The 13,610-nt window shown below is 33.3% G+C and overlaps 7 protein-coding genes across 7 annotated transcripts; 4 read left to right on the plus strand and 3 right to left on the minus strand.

Annotated features, from left to right (window-relative positions):
- Nucleotides 1–325: 325 nt before the first annotated feature.
- Nucleotides 326–2,536, minus strand: NAEGRDRAFT_67201 (uncharacterized protein; the record flags this gene model as incomplete). The annotated part of the gene is made up of 1 exon (XM_002677542.1): nucleotides 326–2,536. One exon carries the CDS (start codon nucleotides 2,534–2,536, stop codon nucleotides 326–328), a length of 2,211 nt encoding a protein of 736 aa, XP_002677588.1.
- A 747-nt stretch (nucleotides 2,537–3,283) lies between these two features.
- Nucleotides 3,284–4,536, plus strand: NAEGRDRAFT_33363 (uncharacterized protein; the record flags this gene model as incomplete). The annotated part of the gene is made up of 2 exons (XM_002677457.1): nucleotides 3,284–3,386; nucleotides 3,455–4,536. The coding sequence occupies 2 exons, from the start codon at nucleotides 3,284–3,286 to the stop codon at nucleotides 4,534–4,536; spliced, it is 1,185 nt and encodes a 394-aa protein (XP_002677503.1).
- A 654-nt stretch (nucleotides 4,537–5,190) lies between these two features.
- On the minus strand, nucleotides 5,191–6,321 carry NAEGRDRAFT_67203 (uncharacterized protein; the record flags this gene model as incomplete). The annotated part of the gene is made up of 1 exon (XM_002677543.1): nucleotides 5,191–6,321. One exon carries the CDS (start codon nucleotides 6,319–6,321, stop codon nucleotides 5,191–5,193), a length of 1,131 nt encoding a protein of 376 aa, XP_002677589.1.
- Nucleotides 6,322–7,393: 1,072 nt separating this feature from the next.
- On the plus strand, nucleotides 7,394–7,606 carry NAEGRDRAFT_5749 (uncharacterized protein; the record flags this gene model as incomplete). The annotated part of the gene is made up of 1 exon (XM_002677458.2): nucleotides 7,394–7,606. A coding segment is annotated over one exon (213 nt), but the record flags the coding sequence as incomplete, so codon positions are not given.
- A 484-nt stretch (nucleotides 7,607–8,090) lies between these two features.
- NAEGRDRAFT_48850 (uncharacterized protein) lies at nucleotides 8,091–9,662 on the plus strand (the record flags this gene model as incomplete). The annotated part of the gene is made up of 1 exon (XM_002677459.1): nucleotides 8,091–9,662. The coding sequence occupies one exon, from the start codon at nucleotides 8,091–8,093 to the stop codon at nucleotides 9,660–9,662; it is 1,572 nt and encodes a 523-aa protein (XP_002677505.1).
- Nucleotides 9,663–9,693: 31 nt separating this feature from the next.
- NAEGRDRAFT_67206 (uncharacterized protein) lies at nucleotides 9,694–10,581 on the minus strand (the record flags this gene model as incomplete). The annotated part of the gene is made up of 1 exon (XM_002677544.1): nucleotides 9,694–10,581. One exon carries the CDS (start codon nucleotides 10,579–10,581, stop codon nucleotides 9,694–9,696), a length of 888 nt encoding a protein of 295 aa, XP_002677590.1.
- Nucleotides 10,582–11,674: 1,093 nt separating this feature from the next.
- NAEGRDRAFT_83134 (ubiquitin activating enzyme subunit APPBP1) lies at nucleotides 11,675–13,468 on the plus strand. Its single transcript, XM_002677460.1, has one exon. The coding sequence runs from the start codon at nucleotides 11,792–11,794 to the stop codon at nucleotides 13,418–13,420; it is 1,629 nt and encodes a 542-aa protein (XP_002677506.1). The 5' UTR covers nucleotides 11,675–11,791; the 3' UTR covers nucleotides 13,421–13,468.
- Nucleotides 13,469–13,610: the final 142 nt, after the last annotated feature.

Here is a 13,610-nt window from a genome sequence, read left to right on the forward strand (position 1 = left end):
ACAAGTTGGAATATCGGTTGCTTAATATTATAAATAAATAAATATGAACTCGGGATCCGTTATTAGCTATTTTGTATTTTGAGGGAAAATACAAAATGCAAAAAAATAGTAAAATTGATGCTGAAGAAAGTATGGAGGTTATTCACAGCCACCTCAAACTAAAGAAAAAATGGAAGAAGGAAAATTCATTCTGTTGTGGTTGTAGACTAGGTTTTTTATTGGATATTTCTTTTATCACGTTATTGCTCTTTCTTCTGTACATTGCCTTAGATCCTGAATTTGGTTACATCAGAGTTAAATTATACGAAAATTTTGGTATCAAAACTTAATCATAGAATCGGAAACACTCTGAAATAGCATCATTGGAAGGTGTCACTTTTCCTGCAGGTCTAATGTAATTTAAATAATGAATAGGAAGTGCTTTGTAATTCTTTGGATTAAAATCGGAATAGTCCTTAGGAATAAACTTGGCAAATTGTAATCCTTTTAGATCACTGCAAAGTGGACCCTCATAATTTGCTCGTTTTGCTTCACAATTTATCATTGAGGATTGACCAACCATCGTTGAAGTATTGTTTGCTTGAACTTGATCAGCATACACATACTGTTGTTGTTGTGGGATAGTATTAGGGCCAACAGGATAATTTCCTCCTTGATACATTTGTTGTGGAGGATAATTATTGCTTGGATATTGAGATTGCATTTGTTGATTACCGTACATCATTTGGTATTCTTCAGGGGAGTAATAGTCAGAGTTTCTGGCCTTCATTTCAGAATTCATTTGTGGTTGCTCATTGTATTGTCTGATATTTTCCTTTTCTTCATCTGATTCCTCAATTGGTTCAACGAAGGCAGTCTTCTTCTCCTCTTTCCTAGGTCTGGATGATGATCTCTTTTTGGTTGTTGTCACTGGGGCAGAATCAATTTTATCGTCCAAGTCATTGTTTCCACCTCCATAAGAGTTTCTTTCTCTCCTTGATTCATTATTATACTTTTCAAATCTGTCGAAAGATTTCCAGTAGTATGATTTTGGTTTCCAAGGTTTGAAATCTTGCTCATCCAAAAGTTTCTTCCAACCATCATATTCTGCTGTTTTTTCCCTTCTTGCAACCACATCTTTAACAATTTGATTTGGATCTCTTGGAGCGACGTTGAATGTATTCATATAGGTCTTATCACTCACAGGAGTTACATTGCTATGTCCATAAGGGAAGAATGGAGGTTTTTCACCTCTGTTCATATAGGTTTGTAATTCTCTTTGGTTCCTCTCAATAGTTTGCTTTTCCTCAGCAGCCAAACGTCCGTAGTACTGATCTTGTCTGTCAATAAGTTTCTTCTTTTGATTGGTTTCTTTTTGTTGAATTTTTGAAAGAGTTCTATTGTAAACTTCAGCATACATTTCCTGTTTAGTTTTTTTCTTATCCTTAGTTGAACCATTATCTTCCGAGTAGGCCCCTCTTGATCTTCTATCGATAGTCTCGCTCATTGGAGGTGGTTCAACTTTAGTGACCTCCTTCTTAGGTGGTTCCTTTTTGGTTGCTGGTGTTCCTGCCCCAGTTCTCTTCTTTAGAGAGGGTGACTTTGGTCGAGACACAGCTGCTGGAGTGGCACTTGGTTCTTCCATTGGTTCGAAAACATCTTGATAATCTTCATTTCCTCCAGTTGCTGGAGTAGGAACTGGAGTGATTGGCAAGCCTTGTTGATAATAGTCTGGATTGTAGATTTGAGTTAAACCAGTTGGGGTGGGATTCATTTGAGGTTGACCGATTGTTGGAGAAATGAACAATTGTTGTTGACTATTGGTTGCACTTATTGAATCACTTGAAGAGTATGCTTCATTTCCGACAGGAGCAGAACATGAGAAGAATCCAAAGTTTTCTCGATGTTCAGTTACCCATTTGTTATTCATTTTAGGTCTTTGTTCCTTAACAGCTTCCAAATTGATCTTTTTCCTATTGTACTTCTTGTTAGGGAAATGAGCGAGAAATTCTTGACCTTCAACCTCTTGTAAATATTTTGGATTATTGGTTGATCCACTCTCAGGATAGCAACAAGGTTTCTTAGATGGATAATTGAATGTTCCTGGTTGAATTGGGATTTGATTATTGCTTGTATTCATTGAAGGTATTTGCTGTTGATTAGTGGAGATTACTTGAGCTCCACCTCCACAACCACATCCTATATTAGTTGTTTGGGCAGACTCTTGTTGGGCTACTAGAGTTGTTCTTCCATAGACAGGAGTTGATGATCGAATATTTGTAGCAACACTTGTTGCAAACCTAGAGGAGGATGGTTGATCGGCACACTGATACTGAGGAAGAACTAAATTGTTATATTGAGGTTGGCATTGTCTTTGAGGGACATATACTACAGTTGGATATTCGGGTGGAGTATAATTCCTTAACATGATGGATTGACTTGGTGGAACTGCATAATCAAGGCCGGGAACTTTAGAAAGACATTCCTGACAAGCCATGTCTCTCGATGATGTTGTTGGATTCATCACTGGAGTGCTTTGAGCAGCACTGTTGTACATTTTTTTTTAATTCTGTAAACGGTTTTTTAATTGGCGGCAGTTTTGAATGGCGCCAAATCTAATGTCTGTTGAAATTATTTGAAAAAATTGATATTGGGCAACTGAATTGAGGTACGATCAGAGTTTCTCAAGTTTTAAAATTATCAAACAAAACACAAAGATATTCATTTAATTACCTCTAAATATTGGTTAAAAGAAATAATAAATAATTGGTGGAATCAGTAGAAATCCTGATTACTGATTGGTCGTGAAGGCTGCCCTTAAATTATCACAGTTAACTGTGTGAAACTTGTGATTGAAGAATGGTTGTTTACCTTGTAACAAACTTATTCCGAATCAATTAAAGGTTCAATTCATATTAAATTAATTATTAAGAATAACTTTACAAAAAATAAAAGAAACTTCTAAGGGTGCCCTTTTGAATAGCTCAAGCTTACAGTCAATAAAACGCACCTTAAAAGTCGTTTTTGAATTCAACGACAAGACCATTAAAACTAGCTGGCTGGAGCTTCTTCTGATACAAAACAAATGCAAAATCAAAACTCGATTGCAACACTTTTAATTTTGAGTCTTCTAGTACTGGTAATAGAGGTTACACAAACGAAAAGAATACCTTCATTATCATCACTCCCAAGAAGTAGTAATACGACTATTCTCATCAAGAAGACAATGGAAAATAACGCTGCAATTATTGGTCAAGGTGGAGAAGAACAATCATCATCATTGATTCCTTTCGGATCAAAATTAATGAAAAATCAATTCTATTTGGATGCGAATTATACAAATTTAAATCACGGATCATTTGGAAGTACTCCTAAAGATGTGATGGCTGCAAACTTTAAATATCAAAGTATGTTTTTATATTACAAAATTTAAATTTTAATAATATATTAATATTATTATCAATTATATTACCAGTTGATATGGAAGAAAAACCAGACCCTTGGTTTAGAATGACAGTCCTTCCTAAATATGATCAATCCAGAAAGATGCTCTCCAAGATTATTGGTTCTCAAAATGATGATGATGTTGTCATTGTGGAGAATGCAAGTGTGGCCATCAATGCAATTTTCAGATCCATTCCATTCACAAAGAAGGACAAGATTATCTACTTTAATACTGCATATGGTATGGTTCAAAAGACTATTGCCTACATTCATGATTTCTATGGTACTGAGCTTGTTGAAGTAACGTTTACTTTGGAAGATTTACAATCGGTGGAATCAATTTTATCCAAGGTTAAAGAGGTTGCTCTTGCCAATAAGGAAAACACCACCATTGCTGTCTTTAGTCATATTGTTTCTACACCAGCAATTGTTTTACCAGTCAAAGAACTCGTTCAATTTTTCAATACATTGAACGTTCCAAGTGTTATTGATGGTGCTCATGCCATTGGTAGTATTCCATTCAATGTTACTGAAATTGGATCTGATTATTATCTCAGTAATGCCCACAAGTGGTTGTTCACTCCAAAATCATCATGCGTTTTGTGGAAGAATCCAAATGCAAGATTCCAAATCCATCCAACAGTTATTAGTTATGGTTATACCACTACTCCAGTTCAAAGTTATCAAAAGGAATTTTCCTATGTTGGAACCAGAGATTACTCTGCCTATTTGTCTATCAAGGATGCAATAGAATGGAGACAAAGAGTTTGTGGAGGTGAGGAAAATATTATGAAATATAATACTGAACTTGCAATTAAGATTGGTGAATTATATTCCCAAATATTTGGAACTCATTTATTGACAGAAGATAAACGACTCTGGTCAGGTTCTATGGCTAATATTAGACTCCCTTTCACTGATAATATGGACTTTTGGTACAAGGTGAATCAAATAATTTATGAAAAGTTCAACTCTTTCCCAATCTTTTTTGAATTTGACAAGAAGGCATACATTAGAGTTTCAGCTCAAATTTACAACTCTATTGAAGATTATCAAAAAATTGGTTTGGCTATTTATGAAACTGCCAAACAATTATTCAATGAACAAAAGTAAAACCTCTACCTATATTCCCATTTGATTGCAAAACAAGCTCAATACAAAATTCATTCCTCAACCAAAATTTCAAACCGTGTCGTTGAATTATTGAAATTGTGGCAAGATAGAGAATTTGTAAAACACCTTGTAGGTATTTATCTGGTTAAAAAATAGAGAAATTATTTTACACTTTATTAGAAAGTCCTATTATGCTGTCTTGTACTCTGGATTGCCTTCTTTTATGTATGACTTTAGAAATGATAGAGAAGTCATGTTGGCATTTGTTCAAAAGTGGGGAGTTGGATTAGGTGGTGCTAGTTCAGAATTGAAGTTGTAATGGAAGCAGTTAAGCAAAATGGATGTGCTCGACGATATGCCTCTAAAGAATTGCAATCTGATAGACAAGTTGTAATGGCTGCTGTTTGTTCTAATGGTCATGTTTTGCAATATCTTTTACCTGAATTTAGAGATGACAAAGAAATTGTATTGAAAAATTATGATCTTGAGAATGCATCTGATAGACTGAAATCAGATAGAGAATTTGTAATGACAATGATTAAGCAAAAGGGAACCATCAAGTGAGGTAATGAGTGGTAATTTCTCAATATTGACTAATAGAAAATGTTCATTTCTTCTTCATTAAACTATTTTACATGAAAATATCCAATTATTTCAATAAATAAAGTTGTAATACTTGTTTGTTGCAAGTTCTGGTATTTCCTTCAATAGGTCATTCATGTACTTTCTATTATTCAAATATTTAGGAGCTATAAATTTTTCCAATGACAGATTTTCCTTACACACTTGGTATGCCTTAACGAGTGACATTTTGAAAATTTCCTCATCTTCTCTAAACCAAAAAGGAATCTCATAGATATATTTTGTTTTTTGAATGCATCTCTTAACAATTTCTTCATCCTTTCTAAACTCATAAGGAACAAGGAATAGTGGCAAATTCATTCCAACTAATTGATATACCAATTCTCTATTTTCTCTCATTACTTTTGGAAGTTCAGAATAGGCAAAGTAGTTTCTCCTAACAACTTCCTTAACAAATGAGAAATCATGTTGCAATCTCTCACTAATATATCCAACATTATTTGGAGAGGAAATACATGCTGATAGAGCAATCTGTCTATCATCGAGCATTTCCTTAGGAAGTTTGTAATATAATATTTTCAATTCTCGAATTTTCACATACAATTCCACAACTTGCTTATCATTTAAATATATTTCTGGAAGTTTGAATTCAAAATTATGGAAATATGAACTAACACTCTTCAGTACTCTCATTACAATATCTCGATCATTCTTCATTTCATCTGAAAACAATTTATAACATCTCGGACAAGATGTCACAGCTTTAAGACACACCCTCTTATCCTTCTTCAATTCATCACTCAAATGTACATAAAAGTAACCAAATTGTGAAACTGCTCTAATAGCAATTCGAATACTATTTCTCAATCGTTCAGAAATTTGCAAAAAAGTGTTTTCACACCTAATAAACCTCAACATGTGCCAAGCCACCAACTCATTATCCACATATTCTTTCGGAATCGTATAGTATCGAGGTAATTTCTTATAAGTATGCTTTCGGAATGATTTTAAAAATTCATACGATTTCTCATAATCATGCAAAAATCGTTCCGATGCTTGTTTCCAAATGTTTTTCAATAGATTGGAAAGATTATCTGAATCAGAATGTGTATACTCATCATGATCATTTTTATTTGATCGGGTTGTGGTGGTGGTGGTGGTGGGCGGTGATGGGAGAAAATCATAGAGAATGAGTTGGACCATTTTTTTTTGTAATGCAACTCGAATTTGCACTTTATATTGTGTCAATATTTATTTGAAACAATTTAAAGTCAAATGTGTTTTTGGTGTGAAAATCAATTTTTTGATTACCATTGATTCTGATAATGTTTAGTATTTTGAAATGGAAAAGGTTTATGGAGTGATACATGGAATGGTATTAGAATCTTGTGATTGGAATTTCATGAATTGTTACTCACAATTTCTTTCTTGCAAGTTCACACTTCTCACAGATTTATACTAGAAAGTTGAACCAACAGGTATTAATACATAATTTACATCTATCCCTCTTTAAAAATCATCCCTCAAAAACAACCAACCCAATCAAATACTTTACAAAAAAAAATGAAACAAGATCAATGCACTGTTGCTCCTTCACCATCATCCTTGTGTGAAAGTGGTGGATTGTTTCCTGCAGAAATTTGGGTCCACATTCTTTCCTATCTACCTTCACCGTATATTCCGAATAGTGAGAATAATTCCGATCAAGAATTCAGAAAACAAGTTTTGGAATGGAATCAACTGAGAGAGAAATCATCCTCTATTTATTATGCTTGTAAATTTGCTATAATGGAGATGGATTTATCTTCATGGTTTCGTATGGATTTGAAAGAAATTGAGACGGCTTCCAAGTCAATTATACTACCTGGAGTAAAGAGAATAACTTATGAGGAAAATTTTCAAAAGAGATTTTCCAAAGAGAAAGGAGTTAATCCAATTTAATGCAACTCAAATGGGTAAGATAATGATGAGACAGGAAAGTGCGTTTCAAATTATCTTGAATGGATTGGCTAATGGTTTTGCAAATGTGAAAAAGTTAAATCTCGATGGATGGTACTTTTTGAAAGAGGAAGAATTGCAGAAAATTTGTGAAAATTTGAAATGTTTGGAGAGTTTATCCATTGTCAAATGTCAGAGAATTAGGGATTTGGAATTGAGTAAGATTTCTAATCTGAATAATTTGAGAATTCACATCAATCAAATCAAATTAAGAATTAATATTGAAAGGAAAACAAGACAACAAAATTTCAACATTGATATAGTTGATGGATTTTCCTTATTTTTCAAAACTTTGGATGGTTTTGGATTTTCAGAGCAATATCATTATTTATACTTTATTAAGGATATGAAACCCTTATTGGAAAAGAGAATGGGAGTTTCATGGGAGAAGATTCGGTTCATCTTTGCTGGAAAGGAAATTGAGAATGAAAGAAGATTTGCTGATTACTGTGTCTGCAAGGATAGTACCGTGCACGTTATTAAAAGGTAGATGAATTGTACATATCAAGCCCTATTTAATTTTGAATAAACCTGACTAATCTTTCATAAGCGAAATTCGTTTCGAACAATCACAAAGTTAAAGTTTACAAAAAAAATGAACTCCCATATCACCACTCTCATTCTCGTCGATTTCAAAATTGACACGATCAACAACCAACTGCACAACTTGTTGAGGAATAAATTTTCCAATCAACAAAAAGGAAGACTTGTCTATTTAGAAAACAGAGAAAAATCATACAATTTTATTCCGATAGAATTTACCAGAGATTTGGCATTTGTTTTGAAAATATTGGAAAGATTGAACGAGTATAATTCGTGTTGTACATTTGAAGAGTTGCTCAATCATATTCCGAATGGAATTTTACAAAATCCCAAAAGTTATTGCAAAATTATGTCAAATTTACATTGAAAAGTTTGGTTGTTTGGGAAATCAGTGGAATAATTTCACACAATTATTTGCAAATAATAGAGAAATGGTCCTTGAAATTCTCAAATTGAATCCAAGTGCACTTCGATTTGTGTCGGCTGAATTTCAGAATGATTATGAGATTGTAATGACTGCTGTGAAAGTGAATGGATTTTCATTGAAATATGCTTCAGATATATTGAAGGGAAATAGACAAGTTGTAACTCAAGCTGTGATGACTGATGGATTTGCACTTGATTTTGCATCTAGTGAATTGATGAATGATATAGATTTACAGAAAATGGCTATTCGAAACAATCCTAATATGTTTTCATGTCTTGTGAACAAGCTAACCATTTTTGAAATTGAAAATGAAGTTCTTGAACTTGCTCTTCATTTACATGGAAAATCCCTAGCTCTAATTCCAAACACTTTTCACAATTACAGAGATCTTGTTTTACTAGCTGTCAAGAATGATGGTAAAGCTCTTTCACATGCCACAGAAACTTTGAAAGCAGATAGAGAAATTGTATGGGAAGCTGTATCTCAGAATGGCTTTGCATTATTCTATGCCTCTCCTGAACTCAAGAAGGATAGAGAAATTATTCTAAAAGCTCTAGAAACTTCGAGCACTTGCTACCTCTCCTTGCCGATTGATTTTCAAGAAGATTTGGAAATTATTCAGCAAACTCTTCGGTATTTCCCCAATGCTCTTCAATTTATTCGTTCCACAAATTTGGATATCCAATTCCTCACTTCTGTGGTAGAGAAAAATCCTCTCCTACTTAAGTATGCGTCTAGAGTGCGTAAGGATAAGAATTTAGTATTGAAATCAGTTGAATTGGATGGCAATAATCTTCAGTATGCTGATTCGGAATTGAGACAAGATCCTGAATTGATCTTGAAAGCAGCTCAGCAAAATATTAAATCACTCGTATTTGCCAAAAATATGGGAAAGGAGCTCTTAATAGAGTTATCTGAAATGAATGGATTTTTACTTGATTATGTATGGAATCAACTTGGAGAATTAAAGACAGACAGAGATTTTATAATAGCCTGTCTCAAAAGAAATGGAAGGAACTTTATAGTTCTCGATCAATCAATGAGGGATGATAGAGAAATACTCAATATTGCATTAGAAACTTTTGGAACAGCCCTATACTATTCTGATAAGAGGTTTAGATATGAGTATGAGATGGTAAAGAAGGCGGTTCGAGATAGTCCCGATATTCATACCTCCATTCCACGAGTTGTTATTGACAGAGAAATTGTCAAAACGATTCTTTCTGTAAAGGGGATTTTGTTTCATGAATTTTACAGGTTTAATAATGATATTGAGCTTGTCATGACAGCCGTCAAACAAAATGGGAAGAGTTTTAAATATGCCAGTGAAAATATAGTAAGGGATCCAGAGGTGCAGACGCTAGTTGTAAAAGAAAGTGGGTTTTGCTTTCAACCAAATGCAGAACTATTTCAATCACGAATGGAACATTGTTACTTTGGTGCTTATCAATATGAACATTTACCATTCTATCCATTCAATAATTATCCAATGGAATATTTCTACAGTTACAACACATACAATTCAGAAGTTAGATTACCAGATTACAGTGAACTTTTAAAACCTTTACAAAAATAAGTTTCTGATAAATGTATAGTTCAATATCTTTTCACTTTGATTGGTTTGTGATTTGATTCAAGTAATTATTGATAAAATTAATTTTACGCTTAATGGGACTTGTTTCCTTATATGAAGCACATTGTTTCATGACAGTTTGTGTTAACTGTTGTAAATTAGAGTTTTTCAAATAGAGTTGAAAGTTTTTCAGTCCAAGAACCTTTCTAATATTATTCATTCGCGATTCGAATTGTTCCACCTCTACATGTTGATAAACTAGACGAAAGCATTGAATTGTATCGTCATATTTGATAACCTTACTCCATATCTTGTCAAAAATACTTCCATTCTTACACATTTCCGTGAATGAGTCTTTATAATTCTTTCTTTGGAGTATAGATTCGAATGTATTGAAATGTATAGCCGTTTGAACAATTGAATCTTGAAAAAGCTCATTTTCCATCTCCAACCCGATTGCCTTAGTATTCATTGTCAACAAATGATCATAGATCTTGATAAATGATTTGATGTCTTTCGAAAGAGAGTTCAATAATTTTACAATGGATAAAACTTCAATTATTGTAAAACTTCTCTCTGAAAAATTACTGTAAATTGAAATGATTTCCAACATTTCCTTCAAACAATTTGGATCATTTTCAAAATAGTTATAAAAATAGTAAAATGCAGATATCATTTCTTTCACAGCCAAAAGAATTAGCTCTGCATCTTCATTTTCCAATAATAATTCCGAAAGCTCTCTAAGTTTTTTAAAATCCTTCTTTGCAAACAATGCTTGCACAACACAAAATTTGAAATCGCCATCTCTTCCATATGGATTCTCAAATAAAAACTTTAAGATTGAAGAGGAAACATTTCTTCTTTCTTTCAAATTTGGTACAACACATGACGAAACTAAGCAATCAAATAAATCGTCGTCCATGTCTGTAACAAGTTCAATATAAGCTGCTAAATATTTCAAATTTAGCCAACCATCTGTTGATGAGATATCGATTCGTTTTCTATTGAAAATTATTCGAATCAAATCCAACATGTTTTCATCCTTGAATGGATTTAACTTTTTTGTTTTGTGAATTGGAAATTTCAGTTGAATAATCAGTTTTCAATCTTTGAAGCCATTTTAGAATGTGGCTGAAATGACTAAAGTCTTGTGTTACTCCATGGATTCTATCCAGTCTCATTCGAAATGTTTCTAATTTCCGATGGTTTGTGTAATTTGGATCTACTAAGAGATTTAAATAATTGCATGACATTGAACTATCCGAAAATTCACAAGTGCTAATGAACAGAGAGGCACTATTCATCATGGAAATAAAATTCGAAACCTTTAGTTTACCCATCCTTCCATCATTTGCCAACTCTTTTCCTTTCTTTTCTCTATATATCAAATAACATGCTCCTGCAATTCTACTCCATAATTCAAGGATTGGAACATATAATTCACTATCACCCACTAAAATATCATAAAACATTCGTTTTGAAATTAGAATATAATTTTGTAATTCTTCAAATGCTGAAAGAAATACAAGTTTTGATGATTTGTTGGTGAGTAGCTCTATGGGAATGATAAATTTCAAGATTTGTAATCTCATTTCAGATGGCAAGTCCAGTAAAGTTTGTTGATCTGAAAAATCTTCCATTTCAATTATCGACATTTTTTTGAAATATGAAAATCAACTTCAAAATTGAGAAATCAAAAATTCTTCTCAAGATGCATCATGATTTTTGATCAGGAAATTCCTTCAAAACTTAATAGCAAACACCTCATTCTTTCAATACCATTTCCAACCCATCACTCTCTTAATGCTATTCTGAAAATATTACACCTCCTCTCCATTCAGAACACTTTACAATAAATATTTTCCAAGTGTTCATCATGTTCTTTTTTTCATTTGTGAGATGGAACTTCACAAGTGAAGCTTCTGCTAATGGTGATGAACAAGTTTTCTCTCTCGCGATCAAAGTTAAAAATACACTCGCCGTGCTGAACATGCTTGCAAAAATAATCAAGAAAAAATTGGTCGACGAGAACAAGCTATTTCCTCACAGTTTGAAGAAGCATACTTTAAAATCGTCATCATCATTAATTGTTGTACATTGTATTATTATTTATTTGTTATATTACTTTGAAGATGTCCTATATTCTCTCACCAATTTCACCATCACCTGTCGAATTTCCTGATGAATCAAAGTGGAAGGAAAGACAAGATCGTCAATTGCGTTTGTGGGGAGTTCACGGTCAAGCTAGAATTGATTCTGCTCAAGTTTGTCTTTTGAATGCCACTGCTGTTGGTTGCGAAGTTTTGAAGAATATTGTTCTTCCAGGTTTTGGAAGCTTTTCTGTTGTTGATGCTCAAAAGGTCACTCCAAGAGATTTGGGAAGAAACTTTTACTTGAGAAAATCGGATTTGGAAAGAAATAGAGCTGAAGCTGTCTCTGAAATTATTGCAGAATTGAATCCAGAAGTTAAAGGTCAATTCCTTGCTGAAGATCCACTTGTTGTCATTGAAAAATCACCAGAATTCTTTGATCAATTCAATTATATCATTGCTTCACAAATGCCTATGCATCACGTTGAAAAATTGGCCAAATATTGTCATGAAAAGAACAAGATCCTTGTTGCTGTTCGTTCATATGGTATGATCGGCTATTTACGTATCTTTACAAAGAGCCACACTATTGTTGAAGCTAAATTAGATACTCAAATTGATGATTTACGTATCACAAAACCATGGTTGGACTTTTTAAAGTTCTGTGATCTCCAAGAATTGGATGCTATGGATAATAATGCCCTCGCTCACACTGCCTACCCAATCTTGTTGGTCAAGGCTTTACAACAATGGAAATCATCTCACAATAACCAATTACCACAATCAAGAGCTGACAAGGAAGAATTCCAAAATACTATCAAGGGTCTTTCCAAGTCATGGACCATGTTGACAAACTTTGAAGAAGCTTTAGATAAGGCTCACTTTTGTTATTCTGAACCACAAATTCCAGACTCTGTTAGTGCTGTTTTCAATGATGAACTTTGCACAAATTTGACAAAGGAATCTGATGATTTCTGGGTTATGGCTGCCTCTGTTAAAAAGTTTGTTGAAAATGAAGGACAAGGTTTATTACCACTTCAAGGACGTGTTCCAGATATGCAATCTGATACTGAACGTTATGTTAAAATGCAATCACTTTTCAGAAAGAAGGCTCGTGCTGATATGGAAATTGTTAAAAAGTACATGAAGGAATTTTTGACACAAGTTGGTAGACCAGAAGATTCCATTCCAGAAATGGATCTTAAGGAATTCTGTAAAAATGCTTACTACTTGCGTGCAATTCATTTCAGATCTTTGGAACAAGAACTAAAGTCACCAAACAAGGAAGAAATTCAATCACACATGCAATGGAATGAAGATTCAACCATGCCATTCTATGTCTGTTTCCGTGCCATTGATAGATTCTTGGAAAAGAAGGGATACTACCCAGGTCAAGAAGATGAAAATGTTGAAGCTGACACTGTTGAATTGAGAAAGATTGTTGATGAATTGCTTGTTGAATTTGGTGTTTCCGAATCTTGTCATGATATGGATAAGTATGTTGGTGAAATGGTCAGATATGGTGGTTGTGAACTCCATAATATTTCATCATTGATGGGAGGTGTTGCTGGTCAAGAATTGATCAAGTTGTGTACCAGACAACGTATTCCTGTTAATAATACTTGGGTCTTCTCTGGTATCAAGTCAATTTCGATTGCTTTTGAAGCATAAATGTAGTATTAAAAAACCATGTAATAAAAACTAGATTATTTATTTAAATTATTATTTAATAGTATCATGATATTGTTGTTTTGCTATTACTATTTTCTATTCCGAAAAGCAATGTGCAAATACATGTCTGTATGATGATTTGAATAATTATATGTCAAGGTATTGAAAAACACTTTTCCGCAAAAGAATG

This window comes from Naegleria gruberi, assembly GCF_000004985.1.
Source record: "Naegleria gruberi genomic scaffold NAEGRscaffold_22, whole genome shotgun sequence".
In the NCBI taxonomy this organism is placed as follows: domain Eukaryota; phylum Heterolobosea; class Eutetramitea; order Acrasida; family Naegleriidae; genus Naegleria; species Naegleria gruberi.

What these genes read in the sequence shown, in the direction of transcription:
- NAEGRDRAFT_83134 (XM_002677460.1), top strand. Translation starts at nt 11,792, where the DNA reads ATGTCCTATATTCTCTCACCAATTTCACCATCACCTGTCGAATTTCCT.